At 36.4% G+C, this 23,962-nt stretch overlaps 1 protein-coding gene across 5 annotated transcripts in view; it reads right to left on the minus strand.

The window, feature by feature from the left end:
- Window positions 1-23,962, minus strand: part of smtnb (smoothelin b) — a 78,573-nt gene that overhangs the window by 51,462 nt on the left and 3,149 nt on the right. For 3 of the 5 annotated variants that reach the window (XM_084113847.1, XM_084113846.1, XM_084113850.1), the window contains exons 2-5: window positions 11,895-12,052; window positions 11,702-11,780; window positions 8,253-8,331; window positions 8,072-8,148 (exon numbers count right to left, since the gene is read on the minus strand). In XM_084113847.1, the coding sequence (XP_083969973.1) occupies window positions 8,072-8,148; window positions 8,253-8,331; window positions 11,702-11,780; window positions 11,895-12,052 (393 nt within the window). Of the gene's footprint in view, window positions 1-1,499; window positions 1,586-8,071; window positions 8,149-8,252; window positions 8,332-11,701; window positions 11,781-11,894; window positions 12,053-23,962 lie in introns of those variants that run through there. The other 2 variants (XM_084113849.1, XM_084113848.1) reach the window with 1 other exon arrangement.

Below are 23,962 nucleotides of genomic sequence, written 5' to 3' on the forward strand. Positions count from 1 at the left end.
GGTCTTGATTGTGGCATTTCTTTGAGGTTTAGAATCCAGTATTCCTGTAATTCTTCTGTCTTTTATGGATTTAATAAATAATTCTGTCTCGTATTCGGTCCACACACACCGCGTCATCTACGTCAGGTGACCTGTAAATGCGCAAAAACTTTTCCATTGCAGTTTTGCGAAATATTTCTTTTTCGAATAGCCTGAAAAACCACCTCATGCGAGTGTAAAAACTTTTTTGCGATAAATGGGAGTTTTTGTGAAATTGACGTGTTTCCATTGGGCGTATTTTCAATTCGCAATTTCAATTTGCGCAATTTGAAGGGTAATGGAGACGCGGCTTGAGACTCTCACAAGATCTCTGCTTCTCTCTTCTTGCATTTCATTTCTCCCCAAATGCCACATAAAGCTTTACATCTTCTAAATTGCCCAATTTTGAGGTAGCTGAGTGCACAAAGCTCATAAGATCTAGTGTGTGTGAAGCATTTTCCATGAGCGTCTGGATAAGTCTGGTGAACCACACACACCCTTAACTCATGATGAGTGAAATACAGTAGCAGGGCCCGTCATTTTGGCTCCAAAACACACACACACACACACACACACACACACACACACACACACGGTAAAATGATGAGATGAAGAGATCATACACCATATTCACTGAATATCCAACAAAGACTGGGAGCTTTACTGCCAATCTACAGGTCCCTTTTCCCTTTGTCTCGCTCAAACAATCCGAGGAAAATTTCATTTTGCATTTTTAGATTTATTTAAATATTTTAGTTTCCTATGTTTATTATACATATAATAGACACTACAGTTTGAATGTTTGAGGTCAATCTTTTTCTTTTTTTTATTCAGCAAGGATGAATTAAGTTGATCAAAAGTGACAGTGAATTATTTCTATTTCAAATTAATGCTGTTCTTTAGAACTTTCTATTCATATTTATCCAAGAATGCTGAAAAAATATTATCGTGGTTTCCACAAACATATTAGCCCGCACATCTATTTTCAACATTGATTATAATCATAAATGTTTCTTGAGCATAAAATCATCATATTAGACTGATTTCTAAAGGATCATGTGACACTGAAGACTGGAGTAATGATGCTGAAAATACAGCTTTGATCACAGGAATAAATTACACTTAACTATATATTCCCATAAAAAACAGCTGTTTTAAATTGTACAAATATTTTACTATTTTACTGTGTTTTTGATCAAATAAATGATCCCTTGATTAGCCGAAATCTTACCAACCCCACATGTGTGTGTATGACAAATATATATATACACACACACATTTAAAAAAAGAAAAATAATAATAATAAATATATACATACATACTTAAAATGTAGTTCATAATTAAAATATTATGAATACTGTGAATTAATTAAATGTATGCCATTTAATCCATATTAATAAAACAATGAAGTGGAAACTTATGGCAACAGCACAATATCTACAGTAACACATGATAAAACCCTTCATGAAAGAGCCATTTACCTTCTTCTGGAGTTCCTGTATGAAGCTCTCAGTCCACACGTGTGTACGGCACATAAAACGCAGCACTCAGTCACTGAGCTCCGGCTACCGTACACACACACACACACAATCACACTGGCCACTCCCCCTTCTTCCTGACCACTCCCACTATCTTCCTCTCCACATCCCACCCATCCTGGTTAACTCATGTCTCTTGCCTCTCATTATATTGCAGGTCAACAGATAAACCGCAGCCATGGACCCTCAGATTCAAACTTTGCACCTTCATGTGTCATAAAAATAAATCTAAAACTATCAAAATAATCATTTGTATTCAGGGAATCTATTTTTATTACAACAACTTCATACTCAGAGCTTTATAAACAGTCTCTATATCTAATAATAATTCTAAAACTAATAATAATACTGTATGTATATGCTCATATATGTTCATATACATATACTTCATATGCTATATGAAAACTCCAGTCTCAAAATCAGCGTCACACTTCCACACTGGAGTCCCATGATTCCCAAAGCCAATCTCTGTACACAGGAAAAGATGTCAAACTGAGATATAACAAAACGAAGCAAACAAAACATGAAAGCACAAACGCACAGACCTCATGTCACAGAAGGAAAACATGAGGGAATCACTCAGACAACACACAGGAAAAACATGCAGGAATCAGGGACAAAAGGAAAACACTGTATACAAAGCAGATGTAAATGTCAAGACTGAACAAGAGGCCATTCTTCTATTCAGGGCGGTTTTTATCGGTCATTTGTGGCACTGTATTGCCACTGTTAAATATGAAAGATAAGGCCAACAAAAGTAATTAAATCAGTTTTTTACTGTTATCTTTATTCTCTTTCAAGTATGAAAATACTAAAAACATTAAATCAAAGCTAGTTTTATTATATTATGTTAAAACAATATTTCCTCACTTAAAGCTAATGTTTATCTACAGAAGACAATTCACGTCGCATGTTTTGCGTTCTCAAGTTTGTTATTTTAAAGGTAGACGGTCTTGCTTTGTGACGCGCTCGTTTAAAAAATTCTCAACTTCGCAAGTGCACAGCAGGTCATGTGACAATAACCAACCAATCAGCTTCACCCTTTCCGCAACAACATTAAAAGCTCGGCGTAGATGGAGGAACAGCTGAACAGGGTGATATTTGTTTCTCTTCTCCATAAATAAATCTAGATCTAAATCTTTGCTGAAACTTCCTCGTAATGAATAAACGTCATGTGATCAGCCCTCTAGGATACAGTGCATGGGCTGCTTTCTATGATGATTCTAATATATACTTTTGCTTTATTTCCCCACTTTCATTATAATAAAAAGGAGCAGCGTGAACACACACCGCTGTCTGAGTTCCACATAAGGAGAGTCAAACAGGTTTTAGGGCTGCACAATTAATTGAATAAATAATCAAGACTGTGATTGCTACTGCTGTGATTCATGTGATGATTACAGTAATGACAACCGGTCCCAATTAGCTAGTTTGACTGATTGTGATGCACAGATGTGCGTTTTATGTTTCACTTCAGTTTATAGTGACACGCAGAGAAACATCTGACAATATCTGCATCTACACTAAAAAATTATTTTTTTTGGCCTCATTCATTCATTCATTCATTCATAAAGCTGGATATCTCCATCCAGTCTGAAAAGTGTTTTCGCCTGTAAAGTCTATTCCGGCGCAGTATATTTTGTAACGTCCTAAAACAAATGTTAATGCCATGTTGGTAGATTAGCACCTGTAGAATTTCCTTTTGTTGAAAGCCCAGATAAAAGTAAAAAGCTACTAATTTGTGTAGATCCATGTCCGAGGCAGTTCAACTTCACAAACGCATTTCTTTACACAGACACACACGCACACAGTCACACACACACACACATACACACACGAGAGTAATGAATTGGAAACACTCCCTCTGCACCAGTGGATGCGCACCGTTATGAATGCTTGTGCGGCAATGTGAAACAACGGCAAGCACACACGCAACTTCTATGGAAGACTGTATTCTCGAAATGTGTCGACGTTAATCTCGAAATGTGTCGACGTTAATCTCGAAATGTGTCGACGTTAATCTCGAAATGTGTCGACGTTAATCTCAAAATGTTTCGACGTTAATCTCGAAATGTTTCGACGTTGATCTCGAAATGTTTCGAATTTGATCTCGAAATGTTTCGAATTTGATCTCGAAATGTTTCGAATTTGATCTCGAAATGTTTCGACGTTGATCTCGAAATGTTTCGAATTTTATCTCGAAATGTTTCGAATTTTATCTCGAAATGTTTCGAATTTGATCTCGAAATGTTTCGACTTTGATCTTGAAATGTTTCGACTTTGATCGACTTTGATCTCGAAATGTGTCGACGTTGATCTCGAAATGTTTCGACGTTGATCTCGAAATGTGTCGACGTTAATCTCGAAATGTTTCGACGTTGATCTCGAAATGTGTCGACGTTGATCTCGAAATGTTTCGACGTTAATCTCGAAATGTTTCAACTTTGATCTCGAAATGTTTAGAATTTGATCTCGAAATATTTCGACGTTGATCTCGAAATGTTTCGACGTTGATCTCGAAATGTTTCGACGTTGATCTCGAAATGTTTCGACGTTGATCTCGAAATGTTTCGACGTTGATCTCGAAATGTTTCGATGTTGATCTCGAAATGTGTCGACGTTAATCTCGAAATGTTCTGACTTTAATCTCTAAAAGTTTTGACTTTGATCTCGAAATTTTTGCTATATTTTTTTTACGGATTTTTTATTTTATTTTTTCGTTGCGGTTCAGAGCTTCCGTAGGTTTTAGGGCTTCACAATTAATTGAATAAATAATCAAGACTGTGATTGCTACTGCTGTGATTCATGTGATGATTACAGCTTAAGTAATGACAACCGGTCCCAAATAGCTAGTTTGACTCATTGTGATGCACAGATGCGTGTTTTATGTTTAACTTCAGTTTATAGTAGAGCTGAAACAACTAATCGATTTAATCGATTAAAATCGATTATTAAAATAGTTGTCAACTAATTTAGTCATCGATTAGTTGCTAAATAACTTTTATTTGCCATAAGCGGCTCATTTCGTGCATATTTTAAATCTGCGGTGACCAAAGTGTGGCAGTAATGAGCCACCGGAGGTTTTACTCAGCCAGTACAGCAGGAGAAGTAGCGAATAGCCAATAGCTGGCCTTGTTTTATGTCACGTGCTTCCCGCACAGCGTCTGTGCGGCATTCAGCGAGATGGCGGAGGCAGACGGCAGTGGAGTAAGCTCGAGAAAGAAAAAGAAAAAAGCGGAAGATAAAACTAATCGAACGAAGCAGCATTCGGCAGTTTAGGATATCGCACAAGATTTGTCAACAAAGAAAACATTTCATCACTGGAGAGTTTTTTTTTCCGATACCATCGTATCAATTGATTTTGATTAATATGCGCGAGGGAGAGAGAGAGAGCAAGACAGCGCTCGGGTGAGTGCGCGCGCGCGGCCGGGGCTCTCTGTTAAACTGACTGGACTTGTCACAAGCAAATGATACACTTTAACTCTATGATGGTTAAACTCTGCAATTCATTATTTTTTCTCAGAACTAATGTTTTGGTAGGAACGAAAGTTTACCATAAATTTACCAAAAAAAAAGCTACTTTCAACTTTCTGATTGATTTCACAGCATAAGCTATAAAGCTGTTTCCCAGGTATAAGCTGTGTGTTTACAGGAAAAAATAAAATAAAATGCAATTTACTGCAACTGTAGTCTTTATTCTTATTCTTCGTGAAAATATGTTCTGCAAGATTTCTTAATAAGCTTTGTTCGGGATGTTATTAAACTACTTTAGGAGCCCTAATGACTGCCATGGTGAAAACATTTGAAGTCTCCTTGTGAAATTTGCTAGAGTACGTATGGGTCAGTGTTTTGATAGCAGAAGAGTTCGACAAAGGATTACTAACACATAATAAAACACAACTCCAAGTATGTTTTTGATGAGGATATGACAATGCAAAATGGTTAAAATCTCTAAAAAGTCTATATTGAATGATAAGGACCCTTTGTTAATAATTTACTTGGAAAAAAATGGGCAAAACTAAAATATAAGTACATAAACCGATTAATCGTAAAAATAATCGCCCGATTAATCGATTATCAAAATAATCGTTAGTTGCAGCCCTAGTTTATAGTGACACGCAGAGAAACATCTGACAATATCTGCATCTACACTAACATTTTTTTTTTAAGTGTCTTCTGTTTTCATTTAAAAACTGTAAGAACTGTGAGGACAAATATAACAGGGCCTTGTACAACAAGAACATTGGATTAAAGGGTAATTTTGATCCGAGTAAAAAGAATCTTGCGAATGGCATATTATTTGCACTAAGCAACACTTTACGTGTTGCCACTGATCTGAGCATCAGCTGAAAGAAGATGGGTGGGAAGTTTTGCATTAAATTTCAAATGTTGATGGCAAACTCATTGTTACATATCCTGTGACATGACAATAACCTGTGCCATATTACCATAGGAGGCTTTTTTCCTCATTGAAAAGCTGCTTATGAAGATATGATACCCTATAAGTGAAGATATGATCACACTGGATCTCCTTATACAGATGTGTCTTTCTTTCCCATTGCTAAAACACGTCACATTTGGTTACCTGTTATTTTCAGTCAGCGTACTAGGCATTCAGTTGGATATGGGTAATATTACAGACAAGTATGAACTGATACACAGATAAGCGTGCTGATGTTTACTCAAAAGTCTCGCTGAGATAATGCCTGAGAAAGAGCCATGGAAAGAGGAGTAACTTGAGGATAGAGAATCAAAATAAATATGAGGAGTGGAGAGGGACAAGGGTAGATTAAGGTGAAGGAAGCAGCACATTTTTAACATTCTCCACATTTCAGTCGGTGGAGAGATCTGTGTTGTTAACACATTAAAGTCATTGAAGGACAAAGGTATGCATGTGTGTGTGTGTGTGTGTCATAGAAAGTTGGAATGAAAAGAAAGTGAAAGCAAAAAAAAGAAAGACAGGATAGAAGGTTGTTTACATATTCGGTACACCTATTTGCATATATAAAAAAAAAAAGATGTGTGATGTAATAATGTAATTATCGTTTTTTTAAATGTTGATTATTTTCCCCATATTCTCCATTGTTGCAGCTCCCCTCTTCCCAGTAGGGCTGTGCAATTAATTGAATTTCGATTTCGATTTCGGCTCCCAACGATCACCAAAATAGTACAATCGAGTTAAAACGATTTTGCCATGTTCTGTTTTGCAAGAACACTCTTATTTTGTCTTGTGTTTTGAATGACATGCACACTTCCGCCCCTCCCGAAGCCGTAAACTCTCTCAGCTTGAATGTTTAAACTGATAAAGACTTAAAGAAGTGAAAATGATCAACTTTAGTTACGATGCAATGCTGGCCCGATTTGTGCAAGTGACAATTCCGTCATGTCCCGACTCCTAAACGCGAGAGTGTAGTTTCAACGCTTGCTTTGTCCAACCGCTGAACACTCAAGCGGTTTGTGAAATTGCATCTTTGCGAAAGTTTTAAAAATTATAGATTTGATTTTATAATCTTTGTAGATTAATTTAGGCTATTCATACAATCTACTTGCTAAAGTGAATCAATGTTTGTGGGGGAATTTCCCGCATTATAAGTGGTAGAGCTGCGGGAAAATTAAAATACTTATTGAAGTATTATCTGTTATATTATTTATTTTAATAGTTCAAAAAGTACAATAAATGTTCAAATTTCAATTTTTTTAAGAATTGTTGAAAGGGGTCTTTTTAATAAATACAACACGTTCCCAAAGTCATGTGAAATAATCATGTTACATAATCGTGATTTCAATACTGACCAAAATAATCGTGATTATGATTTTTTTCCATAATCGAGCAGCCCTACTTCCCAGTCTGTCAGTAACGCTCTGTTTAGTTCCTGTCTCTATGAAGCCCCTCCTTCTGAAAAGCACACTGTGCTCTGATTGGTCGGCTGGAGCAGTGTGTTGTGATTGGTCGAGTGTGTTTGGGAAATGTCCCACCCCTTTCCATAACCTCCAGTTTCAACACACTACTAATAAACTCAACCAGGCCCCGCCCCTTTATTCTGCATATTAATTATTTAAATGAGGAATATTGTGACGTGTTCGTTCCCTGAAGAAACTCAAGACTACAATGGAGGCGTTTCAGGGATTTCAGAAACAGCAACATTACACACTAAAGAAAGATAAACATGTAAAAAAGCACAACAGGTCCTCTTTAAACAACTTACAATAAAGGTGCATTTATCTGAGCTTGAGATGTCAATAAAGAAGTGCACATTTCAATATATGTACTTGGATTTTTGTGATTACATAAATAAAAAAATAAAAAAAAATGTTATAAAAAAATATATATATCCCCTAACCCTGACCCTACTTCCCACTATAATTGAATTCATGAACTTTTGAAACGGCCAAAACAATCCCCAGTTGAGCGTCTACAGATTGTTCTCTCCTCATTCCACATTAAGCCACAAACTTCAGCCTAGTTATCCCTGAGATTTACTGCTCCTGATATTCACCACGCCACATTTACTCACCTGTAGGTCAAAGCTGCTTTGAGGATTTTGTCGTCGCTCTGTTCTTTGGCCAGCAGTCTGAACCTTCTCTAATGCTCCTATGAGAATGAGAACGGGGGGGAATGTAAACACACAGAACACAGACACACACACAGACAGACGTATAGAGATATTTTTCCAGCCCTTTAAGATGCAATCTCACCTCGTATCTCCTCATCTCTCAGCCGGCGAATGGCTGCCCGAATGAGTTTTCTCTCTTCATATACACTGGTGCTTTGCAACTTGAAAGAAAGAAAGAAAGAAAAATAAAGGGCAAGACACAAAAACGGTAGTTAGGTTGACGTGACTGATATTTAGACCCACACAGAATGTGCACCCACAGAATTCCACAGAAAGAAAATCTTGGTATATTTCCACAGAATTCAAACAATTCAATGCAACTGGTCTCATACAGACTGGATGAAGTGATGTACTCTCAGATCTGTTTAACACATTTACCATATTTAAATCATTTCTGCATTGTTTTGTTACCGCAAAGAACAGGGCAGAAAAACGTACATGTGCGACTGGCATTATTGTTGTAATAAGAAAATACTTCATTATCCCATTTGAATGTCCGGTTTGAGTTTGCCAGTTTTAATAAGGGCTGCCCCCTAATTGTGGACTAGAAGAGGTTTGGTCGATCAACATTTTATTAAAGCGACACCAAAGCACTTTCTCTCTTCGGTCCCCCTACAGTTTGGAAGCGGAATTGTCCATTACCGCTGTTGTAAATTATTTAGCCTACCGCAGCCTTCCGGCACATGCTCGCTGTTTATCCAGTGCCGGCTTTGGAAATAATGATGTCCACAGACAAGGTAGAGTATGTTGCATGATTTTATGAAAGTATGATGTATTGCGACATCAGAAACAAAGAAAAACTAAATAATGACATTATAATGCTTGCCGTAAAGCAAGTCAAATTTGTAGTTTCTTATGTCTCATTCGAACTACAGAAGCGCTACTCGATCTGGCAAACGTGCATAGTGCAGTTATAGCAGATACAGGGCCACAAAGCGAATGCGAACCCTGTTACGACTTGATGAACCACTGAAATGATTTTGGAAACATTATTTCAAGGTACAAAATAATCTTTGGGGTTGCTTTAATCGCAGAAAAAAATCTCCACATGAAGTGGCGAAGTCACACAGTCCGTGACGGACAGATCTTTAATGGAAGAAAATCCAAACATTCATCGACCTCAACTATGGCTTATCACCCGAAACATGTAAGTAGTAGCAACTTTACAAGTCCGCTCGATCTAATGTTGACCTCGATAAATGTGCGCTATTATCAGGCATATATTCAAGTGTTTGAGTGGAGAGCGCGCGCTTACTGCATGACATACAGGCACCGGTGCGATCACTTGCATTTAAAATACTCCGTCATTTTTCGGTCATGCAGATTAGAGTAATGCAAGCTGTAAAGGGTCTACTTTTATTTCTGTAAACTCACAATAACAACAAAACATTGTGCTTTTGTAAAATAAAAACAGTCAGGATGCGCTTTCTGCTGTCTTGGTCTCAGTCACGTCACAAAACGAACCGGAAACTCAGTGTATACTGGTCTCACAGACATGAGAAATATATCTATAGAAAGCTTGAAATGTCTACTTTTATAAATAAACCAATTCAATTGGAAAATAAATATTCTCAGATTATGTAATCCGTATGAAACGTGCATATAGGCAGCTAGGCGCGGCCACTAGCTACTGCGGAGATGACGAGTCAGCATCGTGACTTAATCTCTGCAGCCAAAAACACAGAAAACATTATCAATAAATTATTAAAATGTTTAGACCGTCTCCTTCTGTTTTTTCACAACACACTCATAATCATTAGGTTTGCCGGTGCGCTGTGCCAAACTTTATGCGTACATTTGAGCGCTGATTAGGCCTATATGCTCATTATTATGATTTATGTCTTATTAATATAAACGTGCGATTAGTCGACTAATCGCTTAAATGAACGACTACTAGTCGACTAGAAGCCCTAGTTTTAATAGACACAGGCGAATCGTTGTTATTTATGAATGAGATCAAGTGGGTGTTTGAATAGAAAGATCACACATTTTTTTAACGATTAATCGTGCAGCTCTAATAGAGACCAGACCTCTAGGAACTTTAATCGAATACCCCTGGTATATACCATCTTACAGGACAGCATCTAATAGGGGCAATTACTGAAAGTAAGAGTTTATTTACATTTCACTGAAAACACCCCATTATACAGAGAACTGTATGCAATTTGCATGTGTTCTTTGACAGCGTTCACAGATTCACAGAATTTATACTTTAGTCAATTTCCATTAATTGCTTTTTGTCCAGTCATTTTATGAAAAAAGGTTGAACAAATTGCAACAGAAGCAAACTCAACTGATTTTGTATCCTCAATATGTCCTGAGTAAGGAAAAAAAAGCCCAGAAGAATCCCATTAGGGGAAAGTTTCGAAAAAGACCCAAATATAGCCTATTCATTCTTCTTCCTACGTGAATAGGGTAAAAATGTAACCTTTAGATATCACCATGAAAATTACTGAGTTGATTACTTACATCAAGACAAACAAAAATTGTATTCAAGTTTTTTGAAATTGTTTTTAACATGGACAAACGGTGCATAATCTAATTACGTATGTGCTAATTTGCATGAATACCACAACAGATCTAAACATTGGGTATAGCCAGGTGAAAATGTCTTGGTCTTGTTGAATCTTGTTGACACATAACAGTAAAATACTTGATGTTGAGGTCTGAATGGAACCCATTTAGGCTACCCATGAGCATTAATACATACAGGCAGGAAGAAGTACTTTTAAGAGAAGTACTTCTCTTAAAAATGAATAAAGGCTGGTTTCTAAAGTACTTCTTCCTGCCTCTATGTATTAATGCTCATGGGTAGCCGTAATGGGTTCCATTCAGACCTCAACATCAAGTATTTTACTGTTATGTGTCAACAAGATTCAACAAGACATTTTCACCTGGCTATACCCAATGTTTAGATCTGCTGTGGTATTTATGCAAATTAGCACATACATAATTAGATTATGCACCGTTTCTCCATGTTAACAAACAATTTAAAAAAACTTGTAATACATTTTTTGTTTGTCTTGATGCAAGTAATCAACTCAGTAATTTTCATGGTGATATCTAAAGGATAAAAAATTTACCCTATTCACGTAGGAAGAAGAATGAATAGGCTATATTTGGGTCTTTTTCGAAACTTTCCCCTAATGGGATTCTTCTGGGCTTTTTTTTTCTTACTCAGGACATATTGAGGATACAAAATCAGTTGAGTTTGCTTCTGTTGCAATTTGTTCAAGGTTGACCCCCATTTTGGCTTAAAAAAAACTGGACTATTTAATCAGGAACAATATACCTTTTATACATAGAACAATAAAAAATTAACCTAAAACAATGGGACTTCATTTGGATCTTCATTGCAGCCTTTTGTTTTACACTAACAAAGAACTTAAACTTTTTAAACTTAAACTTAAAAGAACATTCCATCCAGCGCAAAAACACTTATCAACCATCTCCAGAAACGCCCAGAATGTTGACAGGAACAACACAAGAGAATCATCAACAAACATTTTATCTCTTTACACATGTCCTTACCAGTCTGGTAAGTTCTTCAATGTCATGTATAGCCTGAATCTTCCCCGATAGCATGTCTAAAGAAGCTGTCAAATCAGGACTGCAAATATAAGCAAACAAGTTTAGATTCAAAATGTAATTCGCAAAACTTTTCATTGCATTTTATACAACATATTTTTGCATTTCAGATTATATTAATAAAATCTCTTCATACCAGCACTGGTTTTCTTTGTCCTCATGTCTGTGCTGGTGGGCACGTCTGAAGCGCTTACTGGTTAGCGCTGCCTCCATTTCTTCAATCTCACAGCGCCGCAGCTCCCGAATCGCTGTCCGGATCAGACGCCGCTCGTCTATATCGATAGTTTTATCGAGCTGGGGAAACAGAGAGCAAGCAGTCAGTGGGGTAAAGCTGTGCCACTTTTTACTTACATTATCCTCTAAACACAGGGATCCGAGATAAAAACAATTATATTTCAAGATATGCATGCTACAATTTGAATGTTCAAATATATATTGAATACAATTTGAACACTCATTGAATTAGATTTCATTAATATGAAGACATTTGGAGTAATAATATTAACATAAATGAGCTATGTGTACAAAATAAAAAACTATTTAATGCATTCTTCTATTTTGGTCTTATTTTTGCAGCACATTACTGACATTTTTTTATATCCATTCATATTCAAGCCTGAAAAGGATTAAATAAGAAGAATATTCCAAAAAATAAAATAATTTTAATTATTATTTTTTTTATTCATCTATACATTTTATATATATATATATATATATATATATATATATATATATATATATATATATATATATATATATATATATATATATATATATATTAGGGCTGTCATGCATGCATGTGTGTGTATTTATATATACAAAATAATTATACACAGTACACACATATATTATTTAAACACAAACTTTCACCAATTTTCTTTGTGAATGAATAATGTATCGTAAATAAATAAATGTTCTTCCTTAAAATACATGGTGCATAAGTGAGTACACCCCTATGTTAAATTCCCATAGAGGCAGGCAGATTTTTATTTTTAAGTATTTAAAAACAAAAAAATGTAGGATACTATGCATCCTGATAAAGTTCCCTTGGCCTTTGGAATTAAAATAGCCCCACATCATCACATAGCCTTCACCATACCTAGAGACTGGCATGGAGTACTTTCCATAAGATCATCTCTCAATGCAAATCAAACTAGCTTTTAGGCTAACTGAAATAAAATCATGCCAATCTCTAGGTATGGTGAAGGCTATGTGATGATGTGGGGCTATTTTAATTCCAAAGGCCAAGGGAACTTTATCAGGATGCATAGTATCCTAAAAAAATTTTTTTTTAAATACTTAAAAATAAAAATCTGCCTGCCTCTATGGGAATTTAACATAGGGGTGTACTCACTTATGCACCATGTATTTTAAGGAAGAACATTTATTTATTTACGATACATTATTCATTCACAAAGAAATTTGGTGTCCTTAAAGGTTGGATTTTTCCAAATTTTTTAAATTAAGGCATTAAGTTCAATTTCCAAAATATGATTTTTTATTCCTCTTTTTAGTCAACTTTAGCATGGGTGTATTCACTTATGCATTGCACTGTATATATATATATGTATATATATATTAGTTAAAAGGACAAACTACAAATATGTGAGACTTTTTAATCATTTTTGCAAAGTATTTGTACAAGGCAAGTAAAATAAATTGTCAAAACAAATTTATCTAAAAATATACATCATGCATGTTCGCTAATTACCATAAAACTATTTAGTAATTAGTTATTCATTTAAAAAAAAAAAATTATTTTAATTATATATATATATATATATATATATATATATATATATATATATATATATATATATATATATATATATATATATATATATATTCACATGACAAACATTGTGCAGAGTGGCCTAGGGTGACGCATTTACCCACCGACACATCTTACCCCACTCTCTCTAAATACCTAGAATATCAAAATCGACAGCTGGCGGTAGATCCTTCTCCTATTTAGCACCAAAACTTTGTCCAGGAAGCAGACACACTCTGTCAGTTCAAATCTAGACTAAAAACACATCTCTTTGACCTAGCACACACATAATACATTACAGACTTCTATAATTCAATGTTAGGCTGCATAGATCAGGTCAGCCAGAACCGGGAACACTTCCACGGGAACAAATCAATCAAAACTAACTTTAGCTGGACAATAACTTTATCCTAGAGCTGCTGTAAAGCCAAAACAATCTATGCTACTGTAATTTCCTATCATCACTGTAAAGCTGCTTTGAAACAATCTATATTGTTAAAAGTGCTATATAAATTAAGGTGACTTGACTAATTGAGGACATGACCTGGAATGTCCAGATAAAGACACAAAAGCAGGTCATCTGTGCAGCAGGTGAATAATAAGGGCTCTGTATTCACTCTAGAGCAACGCCATCCAATCAGTATAATCTGTGAACGCTCTACAACAGAGGCATATTTGCAGAATAAAATGTTGGAAACATGCATGGCTGCTGTTCTCAAATTATTCCATTGCCAATTGGTAGTTTTCTTCAGTATGTTTCGATTCGGCACATGTAAAATAGCTTGTCATGTGCTAGATAATCTTTACCCATATTAAGGATGTCACAGGGAGGACATTTTCACACCGTTATTACCGCTAACATTGGGTTGGGCATCTTTTCACTTCGCTTTTAAGTTCGGTTCGGTAAGGATGCATGCACCATTGCAGCCACTTTGCAGTATTAACAATTTTAAGATTATAAGATTGATTGATCGTTAATTTGAATGAAAATCAATTATTAATATTCCTGTAAATTGACATCCCTTACTGTCTGCGTGTGGTTTGGATGTTACTGTATATCCGGTTTAAAAAAAGAACTAGAGAGCTCATGGAGTGTAAATGGCAATGGTTTATCATCAGTAGGAAACAAGTGTGTTGGGTGGATATGACTTCCTATGTCTTATCAATACGTCCATATTAAACGTCTTTTGTGAAGAATGACAATGCTTTTGACTGACAAATATTTTGTGAACACTTCATAATTTAAACAAACAGAACCATATTAAATCAACATTAAATAATCTACTATTAAACGTATGTGGTCATATTAAACATTAAACTACTTTAATTTTAAGTGGTCATAGTCATTAGTTTAGACTGAGAGGTGAGCTAGAATTTAATAACCTAAAGTAATCTTAAGTAAAAACTTAAGTGTAATTCCATCAATTTTTCAGTTAATGAAAATGCAAGTTGTTTTCTCTCATTGTGTTCCCTTAGTTTGAAATTACATGAGGGTGTGTATACATTCTGTCATTACACTATTACATCCATCACAGTTAATTATGTCACAGAGTCTGAAAAATAATCTTGTTTGCATTGATGCCAAAAGTATTGTGACCACAGCACAGAAAGTCCCTGTATTAATCATCTCTGAGCTGCAGTGAATCAAGTCTGATTTTCTCTATTGGAAAATAGGCTGGTGTAGGAACTAGGAAGGTACACCATCGTTCTAGTCTCTCATTTTCATTTCTTTCGATATTTTACCAAGTTGGAAGGAAAGGTGATGATGACGGCATGGAGAAACAGATGCAAAAGCAGCTGTTTGGCAGTTCAGCAGCAGCGCACAAACATTCATGACACTTGCTTTTGGTATTGCTGAAGCATACGCGCTGCAGAGTTATACCGAGTGTTCCCTGATTATGAGAACAGATGGAAACGCAGAATATCATCCAAGGATGAGCGCATTCACATCTGGTATTAACAGTCCTCTCAGGTGGTCCCATTACAAGAGAACAGTGGCAGCTACAGGTGTAATCGCGATCCAACATGTCTTGGAGATGACCAGCATGATCCAGTCACTCAAAGGTAAACATTTGGCCGAAATGTTCATAAAAAAGAATCCAGGCTTCACTCAGTATAGGATGCAAAAGTTAAAAAGCCTTTGTTTTAGAAGGCTAAAGCATTAAAACACCAACGCATATCGGCCCACTGGCCTTCATCAGGGTGTTGGCCAAAATGCTTGGATATCACTTATGCCAGGTTCACACTGCACGATATCAGCCCCGATCTGTTTGAAGTGGGGTGTCGTGGACGCAAGAATCAATCGTTTCATCTCGTATAGTGGACGACAACCGACGCGATGTCACGACAGAAAGACTAGCATGTTTAATGTTGTTTTGGTCCTCCACAACGAGTTCAGGGACGAGTTCGGTGACGTTGACCAATAGGAGCACAGAAGCTCTTCCGTACACAGCTTTCAAACATGGCGAAACGAGAGAAAGACGATGGTATTGGTGCTGCTAGGTGGAATTATGCAATAGAGGATCGTGGAGCTGTGCCAACAATACTCCTGCCTAGGGCTGGGCGATAAAACGGTATCGGTATTTTTTTGTTTCTTCATGTAATCACAGACGGACTCGATGATGGTGAGATCAGATCAGACCGGCTGTTGTGAGATTCCTTGTGCATACACAAATCTCACTGGATTATTACAATTAATGGCAAAAAGAATGTTTGGAAATGTAAACTGATATTTCCTACTGACACACTACAGCAAAATATATAAATAACTGACTTAAAACTAGAGCCCGACCGATATATCGGCGGGCCGATATTATCGGCCGATATTAGGCACTTTCCAAACTATCGGTATCGGCATTTATAATGGCCGATAAATGAAAATTTAAAAAATAAAATAAAAGCGGACGAAACACCCTTCAACCATGTTATGAGTGTTGGCGCTGCATAGTTTGTCCACCAGAGGGCACTATACAAGGAAGACTGCTAACATCAATGAGCTTGGAAATCACAACGAACTTATTCTGCCTAAATAAAGTAATGATTACTGTATTTATTACTAGCATATCTGTAGTTCCAGAGATCCAGAGAGATATTAAGAGATCCAGTAAAGAAAGCATTTGAATTCGCCACTGAAGTAATAACATCGCTGTGAGATCTAGTGAGAAGCACTAGAAGTTATTAACGGATCAAACAGCGCTGATGTGGAAACCAGGAGAAACATTGTGCCATGAATGAACTAGTTATAGGCTTTCAGTCCACAGATCAGCAACATTCACCATGGCTTTACCGTAGTAACACTTTGGAAGTTTGGCAGGAATAGCAAAATCCTTTCAAGTACGTCACACATCTTTTTCCAATATTATCATATTTAAATGTTATTTTTAATGTAATGACCAAAACATTATTTGTTCATCCTTCAAATATATTACCCCCATTTATTAAACTAAAAGTTTCAAGATGTAGGGAAAACTCTTTTTAAACTTTATTAAAAGAGAAATTATTTTAAATATTATATTTTTTTTTAAATCAAGGAAATTTCTTTGGCATTTCTTTCTTTTTGCTGTATCGAAAAATGTACCTAACCGTGACACCACTGTGTCGTATCGAACCGTGAATTTTGTGAACCGTTACACTCCTACTTATTACAGATGTTGATCTACCTCAAAGTTTGCCTTGATTCTTCTACGTTTACACTTTTACATTGCACACATTTTGTAACATTTTATTTAAGTTCAAGAGTTTCTTTAACACTTACTTGTTTATCTTAATATAAGACATTTTTGTTTACATTTTATTTTTGACTGCTAAAACTAAAATAATTTGTTGTTTGCTTTAATAATGTGGATAAATAAAATAAAAAACAGTGGTTTAAATTCAAACTTTTCTACTTGTCTTAAAAAAAAAAGGTTCTAAAAAAAAATCTATAATTATCGATACTGAACGATATGAAACATTATATCGTGATCATTTTTTTAGCTATATCGCACAGCCCTACTCCTGCTATTATGATGTTTCCTCGAGGGACTACCATGACAGAGTGACAAAAGAAAAATGCTACAAAAATTATTTTGACACCACCATGTGGAAAAGAGTCTATCAATATTAACTGCTTAAGTGTTTCTAAACAGTACAGTTATGAGTCAAACCTATTAATAATCATTGATAATCCAATAATTCCAAAGTTTCACTTCTTTTGGAAAAACTTTGTCCCTGGGAAATGAAGGTAAGACTGATGGAAACTTTAAATTTTCCATCGATCTTGGTGATGGAAATAGATGCAAAAAGCAGTGAGAGTGAAAGTGACAGTGAGAGAGAGAGAGAGAGAGAGAGAGAGAGAGAGAGAGAGAGAGAGAGAGAGATGTGAATCAGCAGTTCATTCCAGGCTCAGAGAGAGTATGCCCATATAAGGACACAGGCCTTGTAACTCCGCCTCTAGACTGTGATGCGGGCAAAATGAGAGCGGTGAAGGGCAAAGAAGGAGAGCTAGATAATGAGAGCATTAGTGACACACATTCAGGAAGATGAGCAATGACCTGGAACACTAACTATCTCAATGAGACCCTACATAAACATTTCCATTTCCTAGACGTTACTTCCTTAAAACATTCCAAAGGAAATTCAAGTTCATTTAGGTTATTCAAACAGTCCTGATAGTGTGTTTTAGGTGTTCAGGTAGTCATCAAATGTGGGATTATCTTTTCCAATGCAAAATTCTGAAAATATACTTAATCCCCCCTTTTACAATAATAGTTCAGCACTAAATGAATGACCACACACGCAAGTTTCGTTGATATTTGTGGTACATTTGAGGTAAAAGAAGCTTTTCGAAGCACAACAGAAGGGCTGTTTCCATGTAAGACCCTCAACCAAAACAAGTTTTAAGTCCTCTTGAAACTTTATTTATTAATAGTTTGGATCACTTGACCTAAAATAGGGTTGAACAACATAACTTTTTTTTTTTTTTAACTGACCAGTAGTTAAAAAAAATTATAAGTCGACTATGTAGGTGACTAATCATAAGTATCTATTTAAAACTGATCTGATTGGTGGATTTAGGGTCATTTTCAGGGTCAGAGATCAAAGGACACAAAATCACATTTACAAAGTACTAGCTAGGCTGCAGCAATGAGAAAACCCAAGGAAAAAATTAATTGCTGGACTTACCAGCATTTTTTTAATATTGGCTCAAATAAACAAAGTTTTGCTACTGAAAAATAACATCTACAAGAAGGGTTAGATGATATATGGTGAATGGATACATTGTTATATCTATGTATACATTGTCTATATATTATTACAAAAAGTATAAAACAATTACCTACGCAATTCCAACGACAAAAACAATGTTTCTGTGGAGTTTTATTTTCTCTGTAGCTAAAAAAAAAAAAAAAAAAAGGATGGTATGGGGTGCTGGCTGGTGGCAGGAGATTACAGAGTTCACTGATGTTAAAGACTCAAAAATAACAGAGGTTATGGGGTGGGACTACCTGTTTGCCTGAACAATGGAAGACGGGGCACAGTGCGCTAGAAGGTTTGGGAAACTACCCGCTAAACCAAATCACTGGTCCCCATGAGCAGACTGCTCAGAAATACGTTCACGAGCGTATCATAGAAATCATATCCTGACTTTCCTGGCCGATACTTCCCATTCTGTTCCCGCAATCTTATTCCAACTTCCTGCATGATCTCATCCAGCACCTGAGCAGTCAGGCAGCAGATGTCAAGTCACATGACAACATCAATCATATAAACACATGCTAAACCCGATGCTCTGCTATCCACCACAGTCAGGATGAGAAAAAGAGAGATCCTCACTGATCAGAGTGTTCTTTCCAGAGCTCTGTTCAGCCAAAGCCATTTGATTTTAATAAGTGACAGTGACTGATGGCGAAGTGACGTGGGTTTTTCCCTACGGCAGAGTTTAAAAGGCTAGTTCACTCAAAAATGAAAACTCTGTCATCAATTACTCATCCTTATGTGGTTCTTCATTTAAAACCTATAAGACTTTTGTTCAACTTTAAAATAACTTAAGATCTTTTGAATAAAACCTGAGATTTATGTCCCTATTGAAAGTATACCAAACCAAAACTTTGGCACTTCAGAAAGTTCATAAAGAGACAGTAAATCTCATTCATGAGTATTGAGTGGTTTCATCCAATTCTTCTGAAGAGACATGATCGCTTTACATGATGAACAGATAAACATTGTTCAACACAATCCACAGAGCACATAAAATATGTTCCCCTGTGGTGAAAATCAAGCTTTTATTGTTGTTTATATGTCTATGTGGTGTTGTTAATATGCTTTAAGACAAACCATGTGTAAATTCATAAGTCGACAGCATTGCTGAGTATTTTCTCCTTAAAACTGCAGTGAACCAAAGACAGTCTCAAAAACACGCTTTGAAATCGCTGGCGTTTCTGACGTCACAAACTACCTTGTAACCAATCAGATCAACCTGTGATCGTCAACCAGTGGATCTCTGAGCTGAGTGAGTGAGTGGAGGCGGGGCTCATTTGCATATTCATAGAACCGCGCATACTAAATGAGGCAAGGGTGTCGAGTTACATTCAAGCTATTTTAAGGCATAAAGACAAAATTTACAAGGAAAAAAAAACGTTTAAATGTGTAATTTCTAGGGCTGTAATCTCCTAGTCGATTAGTCGATTATTTGGTCGATACGTTCTGGCTCGACCAAAATTCTGATTGGTCGATTTTTTGCCGCGTTCATTTCATCAGTTTTGCCGCGTTGACGCGTTCATTTCATCAGGTGGAAAGCACTAATTGCTAATGGGGGTGTTTTCAGAGCACCCCTGTTTCCCAGGTAACAGTCTGTCTTCAGAACACCCCCCTTGTTTTCACTTCTTTTGGATTAGCCCGACCCACCGGAGAAGAGAGACAGATTGAAGAAAGTCTACTAGAAGGTTTGCTGAATATTATTTAATTGTGAGAGCGTTTAATTCATAGTCGGTCCTCTTCTACCATGTCAACAAAGACATCGGCAGTGTGGCAGCATTTTTTAAAAAGTTAATAGTCTATTCGTGTCTCAGCCGCGAAGCTGAGCTCCACAGAGCGGCTGAAATGATAACGTTAGTGTCTGTCAGTTATTATAATACATATGACAAAAACAATTGTCTAAATTATGTTGCATATTCCTCAAAAGTGCTTGTGATGATATCACTATTTTCGTAAATCATAGGCTCTGATATTGCGCAAGTGCACGTGATGCAACGTTGTCAGAGCCGATAGACTCGTGTGTCAGACTCATTTCAGTGCAAAATAATAAGGTCAAAAACGATTTAATATACTGCAAATAACCTACTAGTTTTTTTATGTTTATTTATAATTCATTTAGGCGGACAACAAGGCTACCAAGTACTGTGCACAGTGCGCAGCTAATTAATTTAACGCTTTTTTTTCCTAACGTAATTTTTAGTCGAAAATTTCAGGACTTCAGTCGACCAAGATTTTCTTTGGTTGATTACAGCCCTAGTAATTTCGGTGATCAAAGATGAGTTTAAGGGATAAAATTATTGACAACAGGTGGACTTTAAACATCAGCTCAGCCAAACTTTTTGAAGCATCAGAGTTTTGGTTGTGTGGACTTTTAAACGACACGAGGATGAGTAAATTAATAGAATTTTTAAAAAATTGTGTGAACAAACCCTTTTAATTTACACAAATGGTCTACACCAATTCATAGCCAAAGAAAATGTGTGCCAACTGTGACATCAGGGCATCCACTACTACGGCTAACAAATATTCTTGGCAACCTCCAGCGATGAGATCGTTGTCAGTCTGCACAGGGCATGACTTACACATAACAATGACAGAAATATAGCCTATATTTAGACTTTACTAATCTGATGGACTCCTACATTTTTGCATTATGGAGATTGATGTTAATTTTACTGCTTTGGTAAAAAAAAATAGCAAATGTAAAGGTCACTGAAAAAAAAGAAAGAAAAAAGATTGACACTACAGTTTATCAGACTTGAATGACAATTCCGTTCAACCTCCAAGATTATCTAAATAAACAGAAACCGTTTATATAATCCTCTGGGATGTCATCAGGAAATGCCTTCATCCAAGTTTAAGAGAACAACTATCAAGGCAAATAAACACATCTAATGAAAAACTAATTGAAACTTCACAATCTTGAACAAAATGCTCCTTTTATTTCGTGTTTATACTATACACAAATCGTGCACGTGTTTCTCCAACAACTAAAAATAAAAATCCCTGTAGTCAACAAGTTAGTTGGAGAAACCTCAACATTTTCCACTACCCATGAGGGTCTGTGACACTTCTGACCTCTGAGGAATCGTGTCTTGATGACATCCAAACATTCAGAAGAGAGGAGAGTGGAAAATATTTTAAGGGGGAGATTTGGGGGTAGTGTTGAGTTATTTGAAGGACAATAGAGGCAATCTACTTTCTATAGCCCTATTCGGACAGGACTAGTTTAAAGCTGCTCTAAGTGATGTCGGGACACGTAACTTCTTGTTGACGTTCGAATTGTTGTCAAACAAAACAAAGGCTAGCTAGGCCCTGCCTCCTCCTCATCCCGTCTCCTCCCTCCTCCCCTCATAAAGGAAAGTCAAAGTAGTCGCTACAAACAACAAAGTTGAGTTTTACTGATACTTCATTCAATGTGTAATGTCGCCAAGTTAGATAAATGATTTTATATATTGCAGAACAGAATGCAGAAAAAGAGAAACATTATCTTTAAATCGTTTCGCCACCTGAGGTTATAACTATAGCTCCCATACAAGGACGCAATAATAGCAAGATAACATTAGCTTCGCGTTTCCCAGTGAGCATAAACTACAGTGGCGTCGTAAACAAATTTAGTCAAAGTTGTCAATAGCCTATAAATGAACATTCAAATTCATAACAAACAGTGGATGAAAACAATAATTCACACAAATTGTCACCCTACTGTGAATTTATTACCAGAGCTTCTCTGTGATTTTAGTTTTGTTTTTTCTGAGGTAAATGTGACTTACATGACATTGTTTACAAGCTGTCATCCTTATGCATCGCTTTCTGCCAGGACTTTTACGGGCTTTTCCCAAACCACTGAAGTGACGTCGACGTCCGGGTTAGCGGTAGCATTAGCCGTCAGGCAAGTGTTATTTAAATAAACTCCTGATGTACTTACAAACTTTCCAATGCCTCGTTTTATGAGTACAGAACCTATTTGTACGACTGTAGAAGTTTGGTACCATTCTGGGCATTATTAGTGGGGTAATTTACGAGATACATCATTGGATCCATTAGCGCCTGCACTAAGACATCCGGCTGATCTCTCTAAATAAGCTCTAACTTTAATAATGTTCAACCAAGGGGAAAAAGGCTTCTGGGGTGTGTTTGGCTCGAGGTCATGGTGCAAAGGACCCTAGGTTGATTTTACTCCGAACCGTCCCTTTAAGAGGAGCGGTGAGTGGTTTAACATTCAACATACACGTCCTATTTACATTCCACCAACTTAAACGGATTGTCCACCCAAAAATGGAAATCCTGTCATGTGATCACCCTCAAATTGTTCCAAACCTGTATAAGTTTCTTTCTTCCAAACATGGGTAACCAAACAGTTGAGGGTCCCCACTGACTTCCATGGTATGGAAAAGAAATTAAATGGAAGTCAATGGGGACCCTCAACTGTTTGGTTACCCATGTTTGGAAGAAAGAAACTTATACAGGTTTGGAACAATTTGAGGGTGATCAGATGACAGAATTTCCATTTTTGGGTGGACAATCCCTTCAAAACAGACTGACTGTTTACATTAATAACACAGTTAAGTGCACTTGGTCAAAATGCCCATTTTACTTTTCACGTGTTATTAAAGCAAGAGATATTTATATAGCATTTGTTCCCATACACTTACACGTCCTGTCAATCAGATAGCCTAGAGCTCTATTGAATTAAATTATTGACTTGATACCAAACTACCTGCATTGACATCCCTATTGTACAAAGTTCCTATTAGGTCAAGGCTGGTCATTTTTGGATGATATTTGGCATATGTGCACTAAAAGCTGGTGGTTAACCTTGTAGACCATTTTGTTCCAGCTGGCAGCCCACCAAGATGGATAAGCATAAGTTAACTAGCCTAACCGCCTCATGTTGGCATGACCTGATTTTTCAAACAAAAATACCCATAGAGAAATAAGGGTGGGAAAAAACGGATAGTATTTATTTTTCCCTATTGCTCTGAATACAGGTTTTGTGCTTTGTGTTACTGTTATGACTCCAAAACACTCACTGCATTGACGGTTTAACCCATGCCTTACAATTTAGCTTTATGAAGCTCGTGACTCGAATCACAGAATTGATTATTCAGTTCTTTAGGAATTCGTGATCTTCGGGAATTTTTTATTAGGAACAATAAACAAAGTTGTCACATTGTAAGTAATTTAACGATTTTTTT

Source organism: Abramis brama (assembly GCF_963993115.1).
Source record: "Abramis brama genome assembly, chromosome: 5".
Classification (NCBI taxonomy): domain Eukaryota; kingdom Metazoa; phylum Chordata; class Actinopteri; order Cypriniformes; family Leuciscidae; genus Abramis; species Abramis brama.